This window comes from Canis lupus, chromosome 17 (genome assembly GCF_048164855.1).
Source record: "Canis lupus baileyi chromosome 17, mCanLup2.hap1, whole genome shotgun sequence".
In the NCBI taxonomy this organism is placed as follows: domain Eukaryota; kingdom Metazoa; phylum Chordata; class Mammalia; order Carnivora; family Canidae; genus Canis; species Canis lupus.
This window is the reverse complement of record NC_132854.1, coordinates 56760089-56780283: the sequence shown is the minus strand read 5'-3', so window position 1 is coordinate 56780283 and position 20195 is coordinate 56760089. Positions and strand designations below refer to the sequence as shown.

The window sequence follows — 20195 nt, the reverse complement described above, 5'->3', positions numbered from 1 at the left end:
ACCTAGGACAAGGATCTGAGAGGGAAGATTTAAGAACCAAAGATTGAGCTGTGGGGAATTCCGGGGATAAGGTGCAGAAAGAGAAAGAACCACCTGACATGGGAATAAAGAAGAAACAGAAAGACGTAGAAAAGCAAGCAGGAAAGCCTGTGACCAAATCAAGGAAGGACAATGCTGTGGTGTCAAATGCTGACAGGAAGCCAATCATTTGTCTACAGTACTAAGTGCTTGCTCTGCTCAAGAACCTGTTTTAAACTCTGAGAAAATATGTAATGTATATGAATCCTAAAACTTAACCCTTCACAAGATTAGGTGACATCTCTCTGAGCTCGTATCACCCATGTCCCATTTGAACATTGGTCATTTATTTTAAAAACACCATAACTGCACATATTTCCTACTGGCAGGGGGAGGGGGTTCTCAAGACATAAGACAAAAATTTAGTGACTCTTATCAAATGAAGTGAAGCTTCCTATATGGATCCTCTTCTGTAAGGGGAGGGGGGGTGAAGGATGTCTGGCTTGTCCTAACAACTTTGTAAACAAGTATCTACAGATTTGGGGCACCACTGTCAAATGCTCAAAGACTGCCTCTGCCGAAGATTCCAGGCTGTTCTCTCCTCTTGGTACTGAGGTCACAACGGTCTTGCCTTGGGACTAACATATGGGAGGGAGGGCCCACTATTCCTAACAGCTCTTGCATGCAGCGATACAAACACAATTATTTAGTGTATCAGGAAAATCGTAAATGACTTTGAAATGGGCAAAGTCACTGCTTGGGGTCTTGTCTGGTATACTCTTCTAGGTTATCCCTGCCTTTCATAATTTTTTAGTTATTTTGCAACTCTAATTTGTTGTAAAAACTGAAAACGAGATAGTAATGAAAATAATTTTTGTGCATTGGAGCACAGATAAATTGTGATGACTACAGTGGAAGTGCAATTGATTGTGGTCCTCTTGCAACTCTTCATAAATTCATCTCAGCCAGCGTACTACTGTGTGTGGGTATGTGCGTGTGTGCATGTGTGTGTGCATGCATGCTGAATTCTCCTTAAACAGGTTATACATCTTACTGCCTCCTTTGCTAATGAATGAATTATACACAATCTTTGATGGATGTTATATTTGTATGAGAGTCATGATTTTACCTTTTTAAAAAAATTACCCTTTTACAGGTGATTATTTCAACTGTAGGGATTTCAACAATAAAATTTTGGTGCAGACAATTTAAAGACTCTTTCAGCTGCTTCAGACATCGGGTCAAGGTCATTCCTTTCTTTATTATATAGTATTGAGCTCTCAAAACCTCTGAAAAAAATCCTCACATCCCCTACAAAAGAGTTCAATCCATAGAGAAAGGAGGTGGGGAAAAGGAAAAAAATGTTATAAGCAAATGTCACAAGATATTAATAATTGTCTGAATACTGGTGAATGACTAATAGACTGTTTGTACTTTGCAGTACTTAGGTTTTTTTTTTTTCTCAAAATGTACTTTGCAAAAAAAAAAAAAGTACTTTGCAGTAGTTTTTTTTTCTCAAAAGAAACTGCATACTTTACTTGATAGTGAATAAATAATACTAAACATTTATGTATATTTTTAAAGTACTAAATAAAAAAATCAGCGTGGATGGCAGCTCTGTGTAACACACTTCAGTGTTTCTCGGGTTCTTCTGTCTTCTACTTCTATATCATTTTTCCCTTCAATACATCTAGTCCATACAGATTACTTGGTCACTGAATATAACACCATGAAGGGACATATTTTGTAACCTCATCCTTTTTTAGGCATGAGGTCAGTTTTTAAAGGAGTAGGAGTCAGTGGGTGATAAAAATTCCTCTAAATTAGTGTTTACAAACTGGTGTTCTGGAAAGCACCATTCTGGGAGACACTAATAGGCAGGCCTCACAAAAAATGGGGGAAGAGTTCTGTGTTGCTTGCAGACACACAGTGCAGATTAATACAATACATGGCTCCGGTTTTTGTTTTTTGCTTTTTTGGATACCTATATCCAACAGAACACTCTTCCATAGAACTATACTCTGGGGAAACAGTGTTCTATTTACTCCTTAATTGATCCAATGGCATCGCTGAGGTCAGAAATAAATAACTTTTTTTTCCTCCTATGGAGTCTGGCAAGTGAGTTTTCTCCAAATCTATTATTCTCTGTTCGTGAACAGATGAACTAATAATCACTGAGCAGAAGGGGTCAATTTTCTTACGTAATTTTCACATTCCTTTCTGCTGTCGCTTGCCAAACGGAGTATCAGAAAACACTGCCTGATTTCATGAGGTTAAGGTAGATATGCTTAGATTAATAGATAACACAGTTCCACATGATCCAACTCTGAAAGTGACCCAAATCTTCTGGTTATTTTCTCACTGTTCAAAGAGATTATCTCATTCCATCTGTTCGGACAGTCCATCTGGTCCGAGCATGTAAAGGTGTTCCAAGAAATAGCACAAGATAAAAAAAAAATGCTTCACGGAATCAACTCTTCACAGCACAATTATACCCTTTGTTGCCTAAACTCTCAATCCCTTGAATGCTTCAAGATAAAGCACCACAGAATATGTATTTATTCTTGACTTAACTTATCTACCTGGGAAAAGTGCTATTTAGGATTATTACTCATGCTGAAATTCTTGGCTACATTATTTTATCAAGATTTCCTCTCCCTGAGCTCTCAGAGCACAAGCATCCCTGTCAGAAGTAGGATAAGATTTTTAACATCATAATCTATAATTTTCCAGTTATTGTAGCATTTTTTTTCTTTTGAAAATGAAGCAATGCATTTAGATTAGAATTGGGAAGCTGAGAAAACCAATACTCTTGTGTATCTTCTCTCAAAAGCAACTCTTAGGAAAACTTTTTTTTACTTGCCCTGTTACTGTGATTGTCACTAACCAGCAAATAAGAACATCAAGAAAACCAAAGTGAAGCCCTGGTCTGGCCCTTATGCTTCCAGACTGCAGTCAAAACCTACTTGCCTTTATAAAGCCCTAATTCCATGTGACCCTCAATTTAAGACACCAGGGACGAAAGTATAGAAGATGCTAACAAGACAGAAAATGCAGAATTCAATCAAGAAAGGACTGAAGATTAAGAAGTCAATTCTCTTATGCTCCAATTTCATGGGTCAAAGACTTCAAGACTTGTTCTCATCTAATTTTATAAGAAAATTACTCAACTCATAGAAATTCAGTACCAAGCAAGAGTTTTTTAGCCAACTAACAGGGTATACTATTACAAGGGCAAGAGAGTGCATCAGATCTAAGGAGCCAAAATACAGAGCTCTTGGGCTATACATTGCAATCACTGGAAGTCTTTTCTTTCTTTTTTTTTTAAAGACTTTATTAATTCATGAGAGACAGAGGGACAGGCAGAGACAAAGGCAGAGGGAGAAGCAGGCTCCCCACAGGGAACCCAATGTGGGACTCGATCCCAGGATCCTAGGATCATGACCTGAGCCAAAGGCAGAGCCACCCAGGTACCCCTTCTTCTTCTTTTTTTAAAATGATTTTATTTATTTATTTATTTATTTATTTATTTATTTATTTATTTATCTATCTATCTATCAAAGAGAAGGAGCATGAACAGGGGGAGAAGTAGGGGAAGAAGGAGAAGCAGTCTCTGCCAAGCAAGGAGCCCAATGCAGGGTTCCATCCCAGGGCTCTAGGATCCTGACCTATGCTGAAGACAGATGCTTAACCTACTGAGCCCCCAGGTGCCTCTGGGAATCTTTTCAATTAAGGATATCACGGTACTACTATTTTTCCTTCTTTCAAAGTATTACTGTACTTCAACTTTCAATATGCTTAAGTGCATTCTCATCTTTGAAAACTATTCCAAATATAAAGAAATGAGAACTAGATAAGATACTAAGAAATGCAGAAGAATGAAAGATCAAAATTAACTTTAACTAATAGGGAGTACCCAAAGAAGACCAAAATAATAGAAAAATGGAGGAAGGGGCAATATGGAAGAAGACAATGACTAAAATTTTTCTAGGGTTGTTGAAAGACATGAATCCCCAGATTCAGGAAGCAAAACAAAGCTTAAGCTGGGTAAATCAAAATTATACACACCTATACATGCCACAGCAAAAAAATATAGAGCAAGAAGATAAAAAAGAAGGTATGGGAGGAAATCAAAAGGAAGAGCATGGAAAATTCTCCACAAGGCTAACACGTTTAGACTAGCAAAGGATTTCTCCACAGCAAAACAGAGGTCAGAAAACATACTATCTTTGAAATACAATAGAAAAGAACTGCAACTGAAATTTTTATACTAATACAACCTAAATTTTATTCTTAGAATTAAACCTTCTTTCAAGTATGAAGAGAAAGGGCATTTCAGAAAAAGACTGTATTTACCACAAGCACACCATCACGGTATGGACTTCTTAAGAATGCATGTTATAAAGGAGATTCACCTAAAAAGAATGATGTGAAAAAGCAGAGAATCTGGTAAAAATAAATGTGGGTAGGTACAAATAATCATCAGTTGACTCAAATCAAGGTAAAAAGTAAGATGGACCTAAAATATAGAATAAAAATAATACATGTTTGCAGAGGGGTGCTTGCAATAAAGCTTTCTATAAACATTATTGCTTTGGGGAGAATGGGAGAGGTATCTTTACCTTTAGAACTTCGGGCTTTTGCAAGTCAAATATTCATAATATCAACTTACAAAGTATAAAGATATAATGACTAACCTCTAAACCAGAGGAAGAAAGAAATTAGAATAAATAAAACTCAGAATATACAATAGAAGGTAGGAAAGGGTAGGGGGAAAAACACAATAATAATCTTGGTTAAAAAAATACAAGATAAGGGGATCCCTGGGTGGCGCAGCGGTTTGGCGCCTGCCTTTGGCCCAGGGCGCGATCCTGGAGACCCAGGATCGAATCCCACGTCAGGCTCCCGGTACATGGAGCCTGCTTCTCCCTCTGCCTGTGTCTCTGCCTCTCTCTCTCTCTGTGACTATCATAAAAAAATAAAAAAAAAATTAAAAAAAATACAAGATAAGAAGAAAAATATAAATCCAAATACATACATAGAAAAACTAAGGTTGAAAGGTTGAAAATGAAAAGATATGTGTGAGCAAAAGCCACTAAAAGAAAGCTAAGATAAAAGTATTAATTTCATATACAGTAGACTATAAGTCAGAAAAAGTATTTTAGGGATAAAGTCAATCACTTTACAATGATAAAACCTGAAGTTTGAAAGAAAGACATACAATTTTGAACTTGAGCTCAAAATACCTGGTCTATAACTTGGTCTTAAAATACATACATTAAGAATTGATGAAATTGCAGGGATAAAAGCAAACCCACAATCATCCTACTTTGCTCAAAGTGCAACTGTCAGTAACATATATTAAGCAGACAAAAAATGTGTCAAGGTAAACAAGATGTGAGCTCCCAAATTAAAAAGTTATATTTAATGGATTCACTGGAACCCACATACAACACTTGAAAAGAACATTCTTTTTTTTTTTTTTTCAATTTTTATTTATTTATGATAGTCACAGAGAGAGAGAGAGGCAGAGACATAGGCAGAGGGAGAAGCAGGCTCCATGCACCGGGAGCCCGATGTGGGATTCGATCCCGGGTCTCCAGGATCGCGCCCTGGGCCAAAGGCAGGCGCCAAACCGCTGCGCCACCCAGGGATCCCAAGAACAAACATTCTTTTCAGGCATACATGGAATATTTACAAAATTAACTATGCATAGGCTATAAAGTAAATCTCAACCAATGTAAAGAATCAACATCAAACAAGATATTCTCCAAATGCATGGCACTAACATTAAAAAATCAGTTTTAAAAGGTAACTTTTTAAAATCTACTCTATAGGAAATTCATGAGTCAAAGAAGTCATGCTGAAGATTAGAGAAGTTTTAAGAGTAATATTAAAAATACCACACAGCACAAATTTTAGGAATAAGCTAGAGCACCACATACAGGGAAATCATAACCTTAAATGCTCCTTAAAAAGAAAAAATAGTAAAAATAAATAAATAAATAAATAAATAAGATTAATGAACTTCTTAACCCAAACTCCAGAAATTATAAAAAGAATAAACATATAAGAAAATACGAATGCCTAGGTGGCTCAGTGGTTGGGCACCTGCCTTCAGCTCAGAGCATGACCCAGGGGTCCCAGGATCGAGTTCTGCATCGGGCTCCCTGCATGGAGCCTGCTTCTCCCTCTGCCTGTGTCTCTGCCTCTTTCTTTCTGTGTCTCTCATGAATAAATAAATAAAATCTTAAAAAAAAGAGAATAAACATATAGAAAATAGATGGAAATTTGATAGATAAAATTCAGGAACTAATGAAAAAGAAGATAACAACCCAAAAAAGTTGGTCACTAAAATTAAAAACTGATCTAACAAAAAAAGTACACAAAACAGACAAACTTCTAAAAACATAAATACAAAAAAATAAATGAGTAAATAAATAAAAACATAAATACAGGAAAACACAAAATCACAGTATTAGGAATTAGAAAGACAAACCAACTATAGTAGAAATTTTTGAAATTACAAAAGTGCTCCCTTATTTAAATATTTAGGTTGGTCTCCTGGACAATTCTCTAACAACTATTTTTAAGACTACGAAACTGTCCTATGGGGCAAGGAATGCCATCCGGCATTGTCAGTGTTAGACAAGGTAATAAAGGTGGAAATGCCAGGCAAACTACAAATGCCATAGAAATAAATTTCACTAATTTCTATTACTCTTATTTATGAACCAGTGCGGCTGGGGGATCACTTTCCTGTCTCCTATCTAAAGTAAAGGGTTGTTGAAGGACCCAAATACGAAGGTGGACCAGCTAAATCCTACTTGGCTATAAAGAAGTGATGATGATGATGATGGTAATGAAGATTATTCCAAAAATCCACACCCTCCTTGTTGTGTATATGCTCCTTTTCTCTTTCCCTCTTCTTGAGGACAGTACTTGTTAGAAGACTTGGCAAACTGCAGTGCTCTTAGAGGAAATAGAGTAAGTTGATTATTGACTAAATGGTAAAGTTTCAAAGGATCTTTTATCTGTCTAGCTAGAAAAATAAATATAATTTGCATCTTGCTCATTGGGGCTCGCAGAAAACACTCTGAGAATTACATCTATATAATCAATTAGGGGTAGGTATTTACCCCGTTTTTGGAGGAAAGGTCTGCAGCACAAAGATCTTAAGAACTCTATTAAGATCAGAAGCAGAACTGAAAACAAAACCAACACACTCTGACAGGGCTGCAGCCATCAAAGCCATAATGTCCCTTTTGTGTCTCTCTTTTCCTCTGTTTAACACAAACTCTGATCTAAAACAACATCTGTGATCAGGTGACATGTATAATGGAAAAATCCTCTTTGGAAGTCTTGCCAAGTATGAACTACACTAAAAGGAATGGAATCTGGTAAGAAATACCCTACTATTAACTCATTCACATTTAATAAAACCCATCAGCTTCCAATGCCAATGTACATAATTTTATGGGTATGGCAAATTATAAATATATTACAATTTTTAGGGACCACTGTGTCCAGACCTTGAAAACAATTGCCCAGTGAGCACCCTAGAAAGGACAAGGCTTAGCCCACACACTGCTGCTCGCACGACTGATGACCCCAGTGGCCACCACTTCCAACTGTAGCACTCTACAAAACATGTTTTCAAATTTTAAGATGATGCTTCCAAATTCCAACATGGTTCTCTGCGCCTTGGTAGCTTCCTGCCGATCTGTCGTTTCATGAAACACAACCTATCTATCAAAGGCCAGTTCCGAAATAACTCATTTTCCCTTTGAAAATAAAATAAGATCATCATAAAAGGATTTGTGATGTTAAGTTTGTCTCGAACAAAATTCCTCCCCTTTTCCGGTGTAGAAAGACACCATCAAGTTTCTCAGTTTCTAGAAAGAATAAATGCCATCTTACAATCGAGACCTTCTTCAGAAATGTCAGTGCAAGGAGAGGTGCATTTCTTAGGGAAAAGATTAAAATTCTTAGGAACAAAGAAAATTAATTTCTAGTTCACAGTAAGTTTGTAAAACCTGTGCTTTCTGAGGCAACCCTAGTGTGCAAGATGCTTTTTCCAATCCTTCAGATAGCAAGATATTCTTAGGATTAAAGATTATTGGGGCACCTGGGTGGCTCAGTAGTTGAACATCTGGCTTCCGCCCAGGGCGTGACCCCAGAGTCCCAGGATCGAGTCCTGCAGCGGGCTCCCTGCATGGAGCCTGCTTCTCCCTCTGCCTGTGTCTCTGCCTCTCTCTCTGTGTCTCTCATGAATAAATAAATAAAGTCTTCTAAAAAAAAGAGGATTAAAGATTTTTTCTCAGGATGACCTCCCCAAAGGAATGCGGGGATACAGGTTACATGGCCATCAGGAAGTTAGCTCTTTCTGCACATTGTTTAGCAGCCAAAAAGGATGCCAAGCTTCAGAAAATGCATCCAAACCAGATTCCTTTTATGGCGTGATAACATTTTGTTTAAGAGGCTGCCCTTTTCTTTATAGGCCATGCCTCAGAAACTACTCCTCGGTTGACTGGTAGAGATAGGGACTATTGCTTCTTCTTCTTTTTTTTTAAGGTTTTATTTATTTATTCTACAAAGAGAGAGCCCGAGTGGTGGAGGGAGGGAGCAGAGGGAGAGGGAGAGGAAGAGGACTCAGCACTGAGTGCAGAGCCGGATACAGGGCTCGACCTCAGGATCCTGGCTTCATGACCTGAGCCCAAAGCCAAAGTCAGAAGCTTAATCCAGTGAGCCACCCAGGCACCCCAGGGGCTTTTCCTTTTTCTTCTTCTTCTTTTTTTTTAAGGTTTTATTTATTTATTCATGATATATAACAGAGAGAGAAGCAGAGACACAGGCAGAGGGAGAAGCAGGCTCCATGCAGAGAGCCTGATGTGGGACTCGATCCTGGGACCCCGGGGTCACGACCTGAGCCCTAGGCAGACGCTCAACCCCTGAGCCCCCCAGTCATCCCCCCCCCGCCCCCCAGGGGCTTCTAATAAAGAAACCAGCTTCTGCTCTGTGTGTTTCACCCTCAGAAAGGAAAACCACTCACCAAGAGTTCTGGAAGCAATAGGATCAAATGCTGTTAAGAACTTTCATTTTTTGGCAGCTTCCATTCCTGAACGCCTCTGAGACACACTTTCAAGCTAAAGTCCCTATCTTAGATTCACAGCACCTCGATGGCTGCCAAGAGTTTTGCTGCTTTGGGTTGTTCTATTTTCCTAAGGTACATTTTCTTCATGGGTCTCATCAACAACAACCTCTCCAGCACCTTAAAATAGATTTTAAACTTTGTAAGGCTTTCCTGTGTAGCTGAGGTTCAAAGTGTTTGTTCCTATATAGGCACAGGTCATGCTTCATCATTTTTATTGTTCTTGGCCACGTTTCTGGGATTAAGACACTTTATAACAGGAAGAAACACAGTGGCACCTAAACTAAGCTAACATAACCTTTTGTTGTGAACACCAAGAAGCAAAGATTAAAAGCCCAGAGCCTCCAAACACAGGCTACATAAACAGCAATAAATTAATGTTTTCCACGAATCTGACATTTCTATCACGTGGGAATATGCTGAAGTGTATTTCGCCGTGAGGAGTTTTATTTTGCATGTGCTCATTAGACCCATCTCTGGTCTGAGACAGGAACTGGATTTCTGGAACTGAGCAGCCCTCTGACATTTCAAGATATCATCTCTGAGACATCCTGTCAGCCAAGAGGCTGTGTAGGCAGTGGCATATCACCACCAGCACCAGCACCCTCATCATCTTCACTGTCATCATCATCACCACGACCATCAAATATTTATGGGTGTTCATTCCTACTCCATACATCTCGGAGGGGGTGATCCATTCTGAACGTTTCCCATCAATTCAAAGTAGCTTCACACGGCATCTCTCCTCCTTTGAAACACACAAAACTAGTGATGTCTACGTGTGATTTATTAAAAAAGAGAGAAGATTAAAAATTGCATTGAGACCACACTTGAGTAGAGAAACATGAAATCTGTGAAAATTTGAAAAGCAGCTTCCCTGCACTACTTTATCTAGGGGCTCTTGATTTGTAGTTAACAGAAATAAGAGAAAAACCCCTCAGCACCACAGAAGAGCCAAAGTATTTCAGGTACTTCTTTATAAAACCTAAGGAACTTGCCTATTTGTTAAAGCCATCTCAGAACATGCTAGATTGTTCTAGCTATACCTCAAGTGTACACCTAAAAGCAATTTACAGCTTTTCTTTACTTTTTTGAAACTTATACAGTGTTCCCCGATACATCTACATTGGTGATCATGTCATGATTTGATTCTATATTAATCTTGAATATAAGCTTCTTTCTTTGGCATATTACCCCCTTTATCATAGAAAAAAACCTGCACTGAAGACAACTCAGTAGGTCTACAACGCAGTAGGTCTGCAGCACCCCGAGTCCCTGGCTTCCTTTTCAAGTAAACGGATTGGCAGGCTCTCCGCCAAAGGCTAAAGTTAACTGGAGCCCACCAGGCCTCCTCACCACACCCAAGAAGACATCGATCTTACTGCATTGACTTAATTTTCCGGAGGGGCAGAAAAGACCTGAAAAGGCCATGACACCCGATCCTGGATGTCGTTGAGGGGACATGTATCATGAGCACGCATAAGCACAATATTCTAAACGTTTTCCTGGTCACCAGTTTGAGGGTGGCTGGGAGTGGGGTAGGAGTCTGAGGGTAGGAAGCACTCACACAGGCCCCACTATCACGCGGGTGATATTACTCAGCATCTTAAAGAGTCAACAATTCATTAGATGCCACTGGTATTTTCCAGACATACTTGCATATCTGCACATAAAGAGAGGGGGACAGTCATCTTCTGTTGTACAAGCTACAATAAATCCTTTAGGCAAACATTCCAATCCCAATCGCTACCAAACAGAGAAATAACTCCCTTCCAGGGGTCCGATTCTCAGAAGACACGCTCCCACTGAACCAAATAAATGAGGAGTTAGAGGCTTTCCAATTGAACAAGGTGACCATCTTCCTGGTTACTTTATTTTTTTTTAAAGATTTTATTTATTTCTTCATGAAAGACACAGAGAGAGAGAGGCAGAGACACAGGCAGAGGGAGAAGCAAGCTCCACGCAGGGAGCCCGACATGGGACTCGATCCCTGGTCTCCAGGATCACACCCTGGGCCGAAGGCAGGCACTAAACCGCTGAGCCACTGGGGCTGCCCTCTTTCTGGTTACTTTAAAGCTTGCCCTATGTTACTACTTTATGTTACACATTTAGTGAAGCAAACTTAAAAGAGGTATCAAAAATAATTACATATACATATATATATACACGTACACATATATAATACATGTATTATATGTTATATATCATGTGTATATATATATTATATATATATGTAGTACCTGGCTTTCGGAGAGTTTAGAGGCTGTACATACATTTCTCTTTTCTTTTTTTCCCAGAGGGAGGGAAAGCGAGAGCCTGGGTGCACACACAAGCACATGCGAGAGTGCAGCGGGGAGGGGCAGGGGCAGAGGGAGAGGGAGACTCTCAAGCAGGCTCCCTGCTAAGCCCAGAGCTCAACACAGGGCTGATCTCAGGACCCTGAGATCATGACCTGAACTGAAATCAAGAGGCAGATGCCTAACCAACTGAGCCACCCAGGTGCCCCAAAGATACACATGCATTTTTCATATACCCTGATATAACGAATGCCCCTGAAAAGTAAGAGATATACTTTTTCTTAATTTTCTCCATGTAATCAATTCCTTTAGAATCAGGATTCAACACTATAGAATATGTTTTTTTTTTTAGAATATGTTTTAAAGCACAGTAATATTAGAGTTGCGATGTGAGCAAAAAAATCTACACAAAATAAAAGCCATCTATATAAAAGGGAGAAAAGATAGAGGCAAACAACAAATTAGACAGAAACCTTTAAAGAGTTTAAAGAGTTGGGTGGTCAACAGTCCCTGTATCTCTTTCTTCTTCCTGTAGCCCAGGAATTCACCACACAATGGTTTATAATATGCCCACATGGTTCCTCTTCAGCATCATCAATCTCAACAACTCTCCCCGTTCTTGCCTCGAAGGATCCTGGGACCCACACTTCAATATGTCCTTTCTACCATCTGAAGATAGCACTATTATCTACTCTCCATGAAGCTCAACATGAAAACCATCACAGCAAAACCAATTGTACTAGTGCTTTTAAACCATACTATAAACTTTAAGATTAGATTATCTCAACATTTGTAGAATTTTATTGTTTATATCATCCCAGAAGAGATATGTCATCTATACCCAAAAGTTTCTCACTGTGGATGGACTTTGTGTGACGTTAAATCTCCTTACTTGTAGCATACAGGAGTACTGGAGGTGAAAATGTCACAGCAGGATAAGACCTGCAGAAGTAAAGTAAACACCGACTGCAGAGGCTCTTGGGATAGTTCCTCTATGCAGGTTGGAATTACAGGGCAGATGTCTCAGGGAAATAGTGAACCAAATCCTATAACACCACTATGTTGACTCCATCAGGCAATTCCAAGGTAATGAACATTCTGCTGTTGCAGAAACAGTTTAGACTTGTCTTATTCAAGAAAATTCAACAATGGTCAGATGCACTTGAAACCCAGAGAATTGAAAGTTAGCTATGTAAGCGTCTAGATTATGCTAATAGTAATTCACACTTTAAAATGTAAGTAAAGGCCACTTAAAAACGTGACTAAGATTTTTTTTTTCATTCCCAAGGAGGATATGCACACCTAATAAAATGCAGCAGAAACCCATTTTTTACTGCAAAGAAAGCAAAGAGAGGACCTCTCAGTGGCTGACTAAAACAAACAAAAATCTAAAAAATAATCGACATTATCTACCATAAGTTAATGCTCATCTTTTTCACTGGCAATTTTGCACTTTAAAGTTTGGCATGTGGCAGCCCTGGTGGCTCAGTGGTTTAGCGCCGCCTTTGGCCCAGGGCATGATCCTAGAGACCCAGGATCGAGTCCCACGTCGGGCTCCCTGCATGGAGCCTGCTTCTCCCTCTGCTTGTCTCTCTGCCTCTGTGTGTGTGTGTGTGTGTGTGTGTGTGTGTGTGTGTGTGTGTGTCTCATAAATAAATAAAGTCTTAAAAAAATAAAGTTTGGCATGTTTGTTACACAGCACAAGCCTTGCTAATCAGGTGCTACTCTTGACACACCAAGGTAATGCCACTGACATGAGTAGAGGCTCTGCTCAGGCTTGAACTTTGGCACCTTGCTTTCATAGTAGAGATAGATTTGATGTAACAGTTCCTATCTCTCTCCTAACATCCTGTGCAAGTCAAGGATTTAGGAGACAAGGAACCAAAATCTGGCCAGAGCAGTTGACAGTCACAGCACAAAGTGTAAAACCTAGGCCTTATAATAATAGCTGATTTCCTTAACTCCAGGGCTACTCAGGGGCATGAGTATGTTACATGATGCTGTGCATAATCAGAGAATCAATACAGACCACTGACCTGCCCTCAGCAAAGGCTGACCTAATTGAATGGGGTTACAAAAACAGCAAACTTCATACCTTTCTGGAGTTGCTCAGCGCTCTAGAACTTTCTCACGTGGCCTAAAGGGAACAGGCTCAGACTGCACTAAGTAGCAAATCCAATGGTCCAAAACCCCCCAAAGACCAGCAAGGCTCCAATTTGTCAGAGCCCTGAAGTTCTTTTTTCACTTCCTTTAGCCCTCCTCCTCCAAAAACTACATCAATACCTGAAGACAATATGCCACACACCAAAGAGACAGAAAGTATAAATGATGCAATATAAATTACTGTAACAACAACAACAACAAAACTAAACAAAAATACCTTGTCATATTGACATTCAGAGAAGTCGGGCATCAAAAACAATATTAATGGCACTACAAATTTATCATGGAAGGTAGTTCTTAAATAATCTTTGTGCGGTTAGCTTCAAAAAGTGGTCAGAAATTGCAAAGAGAGGAAACAAACACCCTGATAGAAATGAAAGCACAATGATTTAGGGTTTTTTTTTTTTCCCACTGAATTTGATTACAATCTGTATAGTCAACCTACCTCAAGTTTAAGTAAGTCAGCATTTGCAGATTAATGATGGTCTCAGGAATGACTCTGATGCAATTATGGTACAGATTAAGAATTTCCAGTGATACGAAATGGCACAATTCCATTGGGACTTCGACCAGTCTGTTTTTAGATAAATCTATGAGAGAAAGGGAAAGAATATTTTGTCAATAACTCTTCAACATAATCCAATGCAATTATCAACTATCAGTACTTTTTTTCTTAACATGTTTTAAAATAAACATAATCTAAATTAGGATCAGCATTTTCATTTTTTGTAGCTATTACTCCAGGGTTGATTTCCTCTTCCTGGCCTATTAACCCATTCCTTTGTAAAAGCAAAAATATTGCTGAAACAATCATCGCCAGATATAAGGGTGACTGAATCAATATTTATTTTCCATTCTATCTGAAAATTATTTCAACGTCATTGTCCCCAAGGCAAGCATGAAAATGTATCCTTTAATATCTCTGAATATAATCTTTACCATAATATTATTTAATTCAATTTTGCACTCATAACATATGTTGTCTCTTGGAATATTATATCCTCTGCAAACACACACACAGTAGATACTAAACAAATATTTTATCCATGGGGATTACTGAGAAATTTACAATGTGTAAGACTGAGACAGATCAAATGTGTCTCTCTTAAGGACAGGCCGTGTGTCTGCCACATGACCAGCAATAAAACTGAGCTCTCTTCGCCAAGTGTACCAAAGACCATGATAATGGTGGTCTACAGTGGGTGTAAACACACATCATGGTTTACAATATCACCATCTCAACAACAAAAATAAGGAACACAGTCCTTAACATCTATGTCTGGGAATGGTAGGCATAACTGCCAAATACCACAAAACACCAAATATAAGAAAAGAGCCACCACTCTCAAAAACAATAACATTATTGATCGTATCACCCTTCATCAGGAGGGACTCAATCAGTATGACCTGAAGATGTTTAGTAAATAACATGTCATATATACTTAGGGAATCAGACTCCATTAAAAACAAAAAAACAAAACAAAACAAAACAAAACAACAACAACAAAAAAAAACAGAGAGAGTTTACCTAGTTCGATTCTATAATGAAATCGAAGTCAAAGGGCTACCCTCCTGACTACCCTTCTGAGAAATAAATACATAAGTAAACGAAAACAGGCCTAGATGGCTTCAGAAGTGAATTCTAAGCATGTTTAAAGGCACAATTCTGATAATATTTAAACAATTCTATATAAGGCAAAAGAAGGAAAATTCCTAAATACTTATTTAAATAATAAGGTATAATGGTGATAGCAACACCTAACAGAGAAAGTACACAAAAAATAAACTACTTATGAATCTCCCTTCTAAATACTAATGTTAAATCCTAAATTTAGAAATCAGCAAACAAAACTGAGCAGTACATGAAAAGATTAACATACTATGAGTAAGTAGGACTTATTCTAGGAATATAAGGATTTCGTATTATTTAAACAATTCACTGTGTAACTAGAGTAAAAGCAAAATAGTGTGTTTGATCACTTCCACAGATATTTAAAAGGTACTGATAAAATACTGTATTTATTCTTTTTCAAAAACGACCTATTGAAGTATATCTTATATATCATAAAATTGACCTATTTTATGTGTACAATTCAGTGATCTCTAGCAATTTTACTAAACGGCACATCATCATCATAAATCAAAACATGGGTTTAGGATATTTATATTCATTCTTAATGTAATCACTCAATAAAGAATAGTTGGCTATTTCTTTATATAATTACAGACACACACACACGCATATGAGTGAGAGAGAATTCTTTTATTTACTGCTGAATCTCAAATGACTGGGAATAATATTACACCAGCAGAGTCAAAATAAGACATTACTAGCACTATTAATACTTACTATTGTTCACTAGATACTAGCCAATGACATGGATAAGGGAAAAAAAAAAAAAGAACCAAAATTGGAAACAAAAAAAATAATCATCATTCACAAATAATATGTTTTCTCAGAAAATCCAAAAATATCAACAGAAAAACTATTTCAAAAAAAGGTACAAGGTGGAAAATGATGATGCTAAAAAATAGCCTACACACACACACACACACACACACAGGCAAACAACATAAGAAACCTAACTTATTATAATAACAAAAGTAAAAAATCTAGAAAAGCTCAAGAAATATGCAAAGTTTATACAAAGAAAACTTGGAAATGCTACTAAGCAATAAAAAATAAAGGTTAGAAAAGATATCCCATGATTGTAAATAAAAAGGACAAGATTCAAAGGGTGTCAATTCTCTCTAAGCTTTGTATTAACAGAATGAACTCACAATCCAAAAACGACACTTCTAAGATATGTATTTTTTTTAATTTGCTGAGGTTACTATACAAGTTGACTTTAACGTTCATGTGGTAAAATAACACAAAAATAACAGGGTATCTCTCAAAACAAAAGGTGCTCTGAGGGCCACCCGCCCTCCTAGACATTAACAGTCACATCATAAGGCAGGACGATGGGCAGGTGAGAACAAGTCAGCAGAACAGATTACAAACAGGTCAAAGATACACATGGAAATCAAGTGTGCAGGAAAGATGACATTTCAAGTCAACAGGGAAAAGATGTAAGGTCACTAAGCAGTTTGAGAAAACTGGATAGCCATCTAAAACAAAGGATGACCTACGTCACCCCTTTATCTCAATAAATTCTAGAGGAATTAAATGATTAGCTTAGAATGGAGAAAGTCTTCCTATGAATGGCCTAACACCCGATTGATAAATTTGACACATTACAACAAAATGTATGGCATTTTAAAGCAAACCAAAGCTCCACCGAAAACATAAATGACAATCAAGAAATGAGGGGCAGGTGGGAAGTCCTGCAATTCATAAACCCAATAAGGCTAATTTTTTATACCTATAAAGAGCTTCTGCAGTCAGTGATAATAAGTCAGAAACCCAGAAAAAAAAGGACAGACAGATGGAAGGAAGGCAGGAAGGAAGGAAGGCAGGAGGGAGGGAGGGAGGAGGAAGGGAGAAAAAAGAAAAGAACAGATGGTTCACAGAAAAGGAAATACAAATGACTCTTAAACACATGAAAAAATGATCAACCTCACGTTACAGCAATGCGAATCGCAGCTACGAGTATCAAAAAGTCAGATGACCACATTATAATGCTGGGGACCTGGTGATGTAAATGTTGAACACGTTAGCAAAACCGATCAAAATTACAACATGTGCGTATTTGGTTCAACCTCGAAATCCTTCTCATCTAAACTCCTATGTGTGCAAATGACATAGTTTTTAGCCTGGTTTGAAAGAGTGAAAGCTAGAGAGCAAGTTAAACATCAGTGGAAGTCTGGTTATATATCAATATGCTATTAATAAATATAAATAAAACTAGACTTAAGTCCATCAATAAATATTAACATAATATTAATATTTCAGGTGGCGGGATGTAATATTCAATATTATAGCCCATAATGCTGTGCTGCTGTTACGCCGTCATTTAAATGAATGAAGCAGCTTTCTATGAGCCAATCTGCTACACTCTCCCAGACATATTACAGTTTTTTTAAAGCCTGGTACAGAACAGTGTATATAGTATTTGTGGTTTTATTTTATTTTTTTGTATTTGGGTTTTTTTTAAATTTATTTATTTTTGATAGCCACAGAGAGAGAGAGAGAGAGAGAGAGAGAGAGAGAGAGGCAGAGACACAGGCAGAGGGAGAAGCAGGCTCCATGCACCGGGAGCCCGACGTGGGATTCGATCCCGGGTCTCCAGGATCGCGCCCTGGGCCAAAGGCAGGCGCCAAACCGCTGCGCCACCCAGGGATCCCCATGGGGTTTTAAATGAATATTTACATAGCTGTAAACAGATACATAAATCTAAATGGATTATCTCTGGAAGCTGCAAAAAAAAAAAAAAAAAACTAGTCGAAGTGGTTGTTTCTAAAAAGAGGGTTTCTTGCTGAGAGGATAGGAGTGGGAAGGAGATCCCACCACCATACACCCTGCTGCACCTTTGGAAGTGGGAATGCACTGCTCACTTGATTTTGCACATAGAAATGGATTCAGGGGATCCCCGGGTGGCTCAGCGGTTTGGCGTCTGCCTTTGGCCCAGGGCGCGATCCTGGGGTCCCGGGATCGAGTCCCACATCAGGCTCCTGGCATGGGCCTGCTTTTCCCTCCTCTTGTGTTCTGCCTCTCTCTGTCTCTATGTCTATCATAAATAAATAAATCTTAAAAAAAAAAAAGAAATGGATTCAATATATATGTGCATGTATTCTCTATAGTATATAAACACATATGTGTGTGTGTGTGCATACATACAACTTTCTACCAACCTTCTTATTCTCTCTCTACACACAGAATTTTGTTGGACTTGAAAAGAGTTAAGAAGCCAAAGCAAGCTGTGAAGTCCCACGCTCTTAATTAAGGGAAAAACAAGCTTCTTTCATGAACGTTTAGAAACCTCAACAGAAAAAAATTCCACAAGTCTCTTGCATTCTTTCTTCCTGAAACTCTTTACGAGACATGGCAAACCTCATGTGCTACGATGCTGGAAATTTGCCCAGAAAACTTTTATGTGCTGTTTCCTTCAGGTTCAACTCAAAAGGAAAATTCTACTGAAGTTCCAGTTTATGTTCAAAACTTTACCTCTCCTGAGAACTGCTACGAGGATACCAGCAAGTGGAATGTTTCGATAACTACTTTAATAATAATGTTTTTATTAGGTTCAGGGTCACTAATGCTTTAAAAAAGGGGGGGGGGGATATAGGAGTTTTCATAGAAATGCTCTCGTGTAACTATGAACCTTTTCCAAGATCATGGGATATCAAATCAATGACAGAACCGCTCCAATCAGAGATGGAGATGTAAATCTATAACCAATAAATCTAAATCTATAACCACCTGCGATGTTTGACAAAGTTACTCAGTTTCCCAGGTCTCTGTTTCTGAAAAAAACATATACTCTAAAGTTAGAGTATATGCAACTGGGTAAATTCTAACATTCTTTTCAGATCTAAGATTTCTGTGAATCAATAAAAACTATTCAGAATTCAAGTATTCTCTGTCAGAAAGTATTCAGGATCCAAGTGATTTTGTTTCATCATAATTATAGCAGCAGTTGAATATCACAAAAAAGTTTTAATGTACAAACCGACAGATCATAAATACTGGCACGTCTTTTTTTTTTTTTTTTTTTTTACAAATTTGTCCTTTTTTTTTTTAATTTTTATTTATTTATGATAGTCACACAGAGAGAGAGAGAGAGAGAGGCAGAGACACAGGCAGAGGGAGAAGCAGGCTCCATGCACTGGGAGCCCGACGTGGGATTCGATCCCGGGTCTCTAGGATCACGCCCTGGGCTAAAGGCAGGCGCCAAACCGCTGCGCCACCCAGGGTTCCCAAAATTTGTCCTTTCATTGTAAAATCTATATACTTATCAAATAATCTAATTTTACAAGTGCTGTTTTCAAACTTGGGGGAAAATGCAATGGTAGGAGAAAGAAATCATATAATAGCTTATAAATTAAGCTAATACTTAATTCTTGGCTAACCACTAATAGCATCATTAACAGTTGGCTTAAAAATCCTAGAATAATGATCTGATTGATGTATGCATCTCATCTAGTCACCATACAGATGTCCGGTGCTCTTGCCCCATTTCAGAGTCTTCCTCCACAATCTCCAGATTTGAGGGGAAGCTCCAGCACTTTTCCTTCTCTGTGGTTTCCTCCCTGGCAGGATCACTTTATACCCCAGGAGCAGGAGCGTCGTGCGCAAAGCTCAGAGCTTAGAGCTTCTGGAGAGATAGATGGTTGTCAGTCCTGCCTGCTCAGAGAAGACCAAGTGTACCTGGTAAAACCTAAATTGCCCTTGTTTTAATCTGTATCTGATATCTCCCCTTTAGTTCTCATTTGTTTTTAAATATTTTATTTATTAGACAAAAAGAGAGAGAGCAGGTGAGCATGAGCGGGGCAGGAGGGTGACAGAGGCAGAGGGAGAAGCAGACTCTCCACTGAACAGGGAGCCTAAGTCGGGGCTCGATTCCAGGACCCTGGGACCAGGACCTGAGCCCAAGGCAGAAGCTTAACCGACCGGGGCTCGATCT

At 38.4% G+C, this 20195-nt stretch overlaps 1 protein-coding gene across 4 annotated transcripts in view; it reads right to left on the bottom strand.

Moving 5' to 3' along the window:
- The window catches only part of LRCH1 (leucine rich repeats and calponin homology domain containing 1), a 212487-nt gene that overhangs the window by 96692 nt on the left and 95600 nt on the right, over positions 1-20195 (bottom strand). For all 4 annotated transcript variants that reach the window (XM_072783082.1, XM_072783085.1, XM_072783083.1 and 1 more), the window contains exon 2: positions 14075-14219. In XM_072783082.1, coding sequence (XP_072639183.1) covers positions 14075-14219 — 145 coding nt within the window. The remainder of the gene's footprint in view (positions 1-14074; positions 14220-20195) is intronic.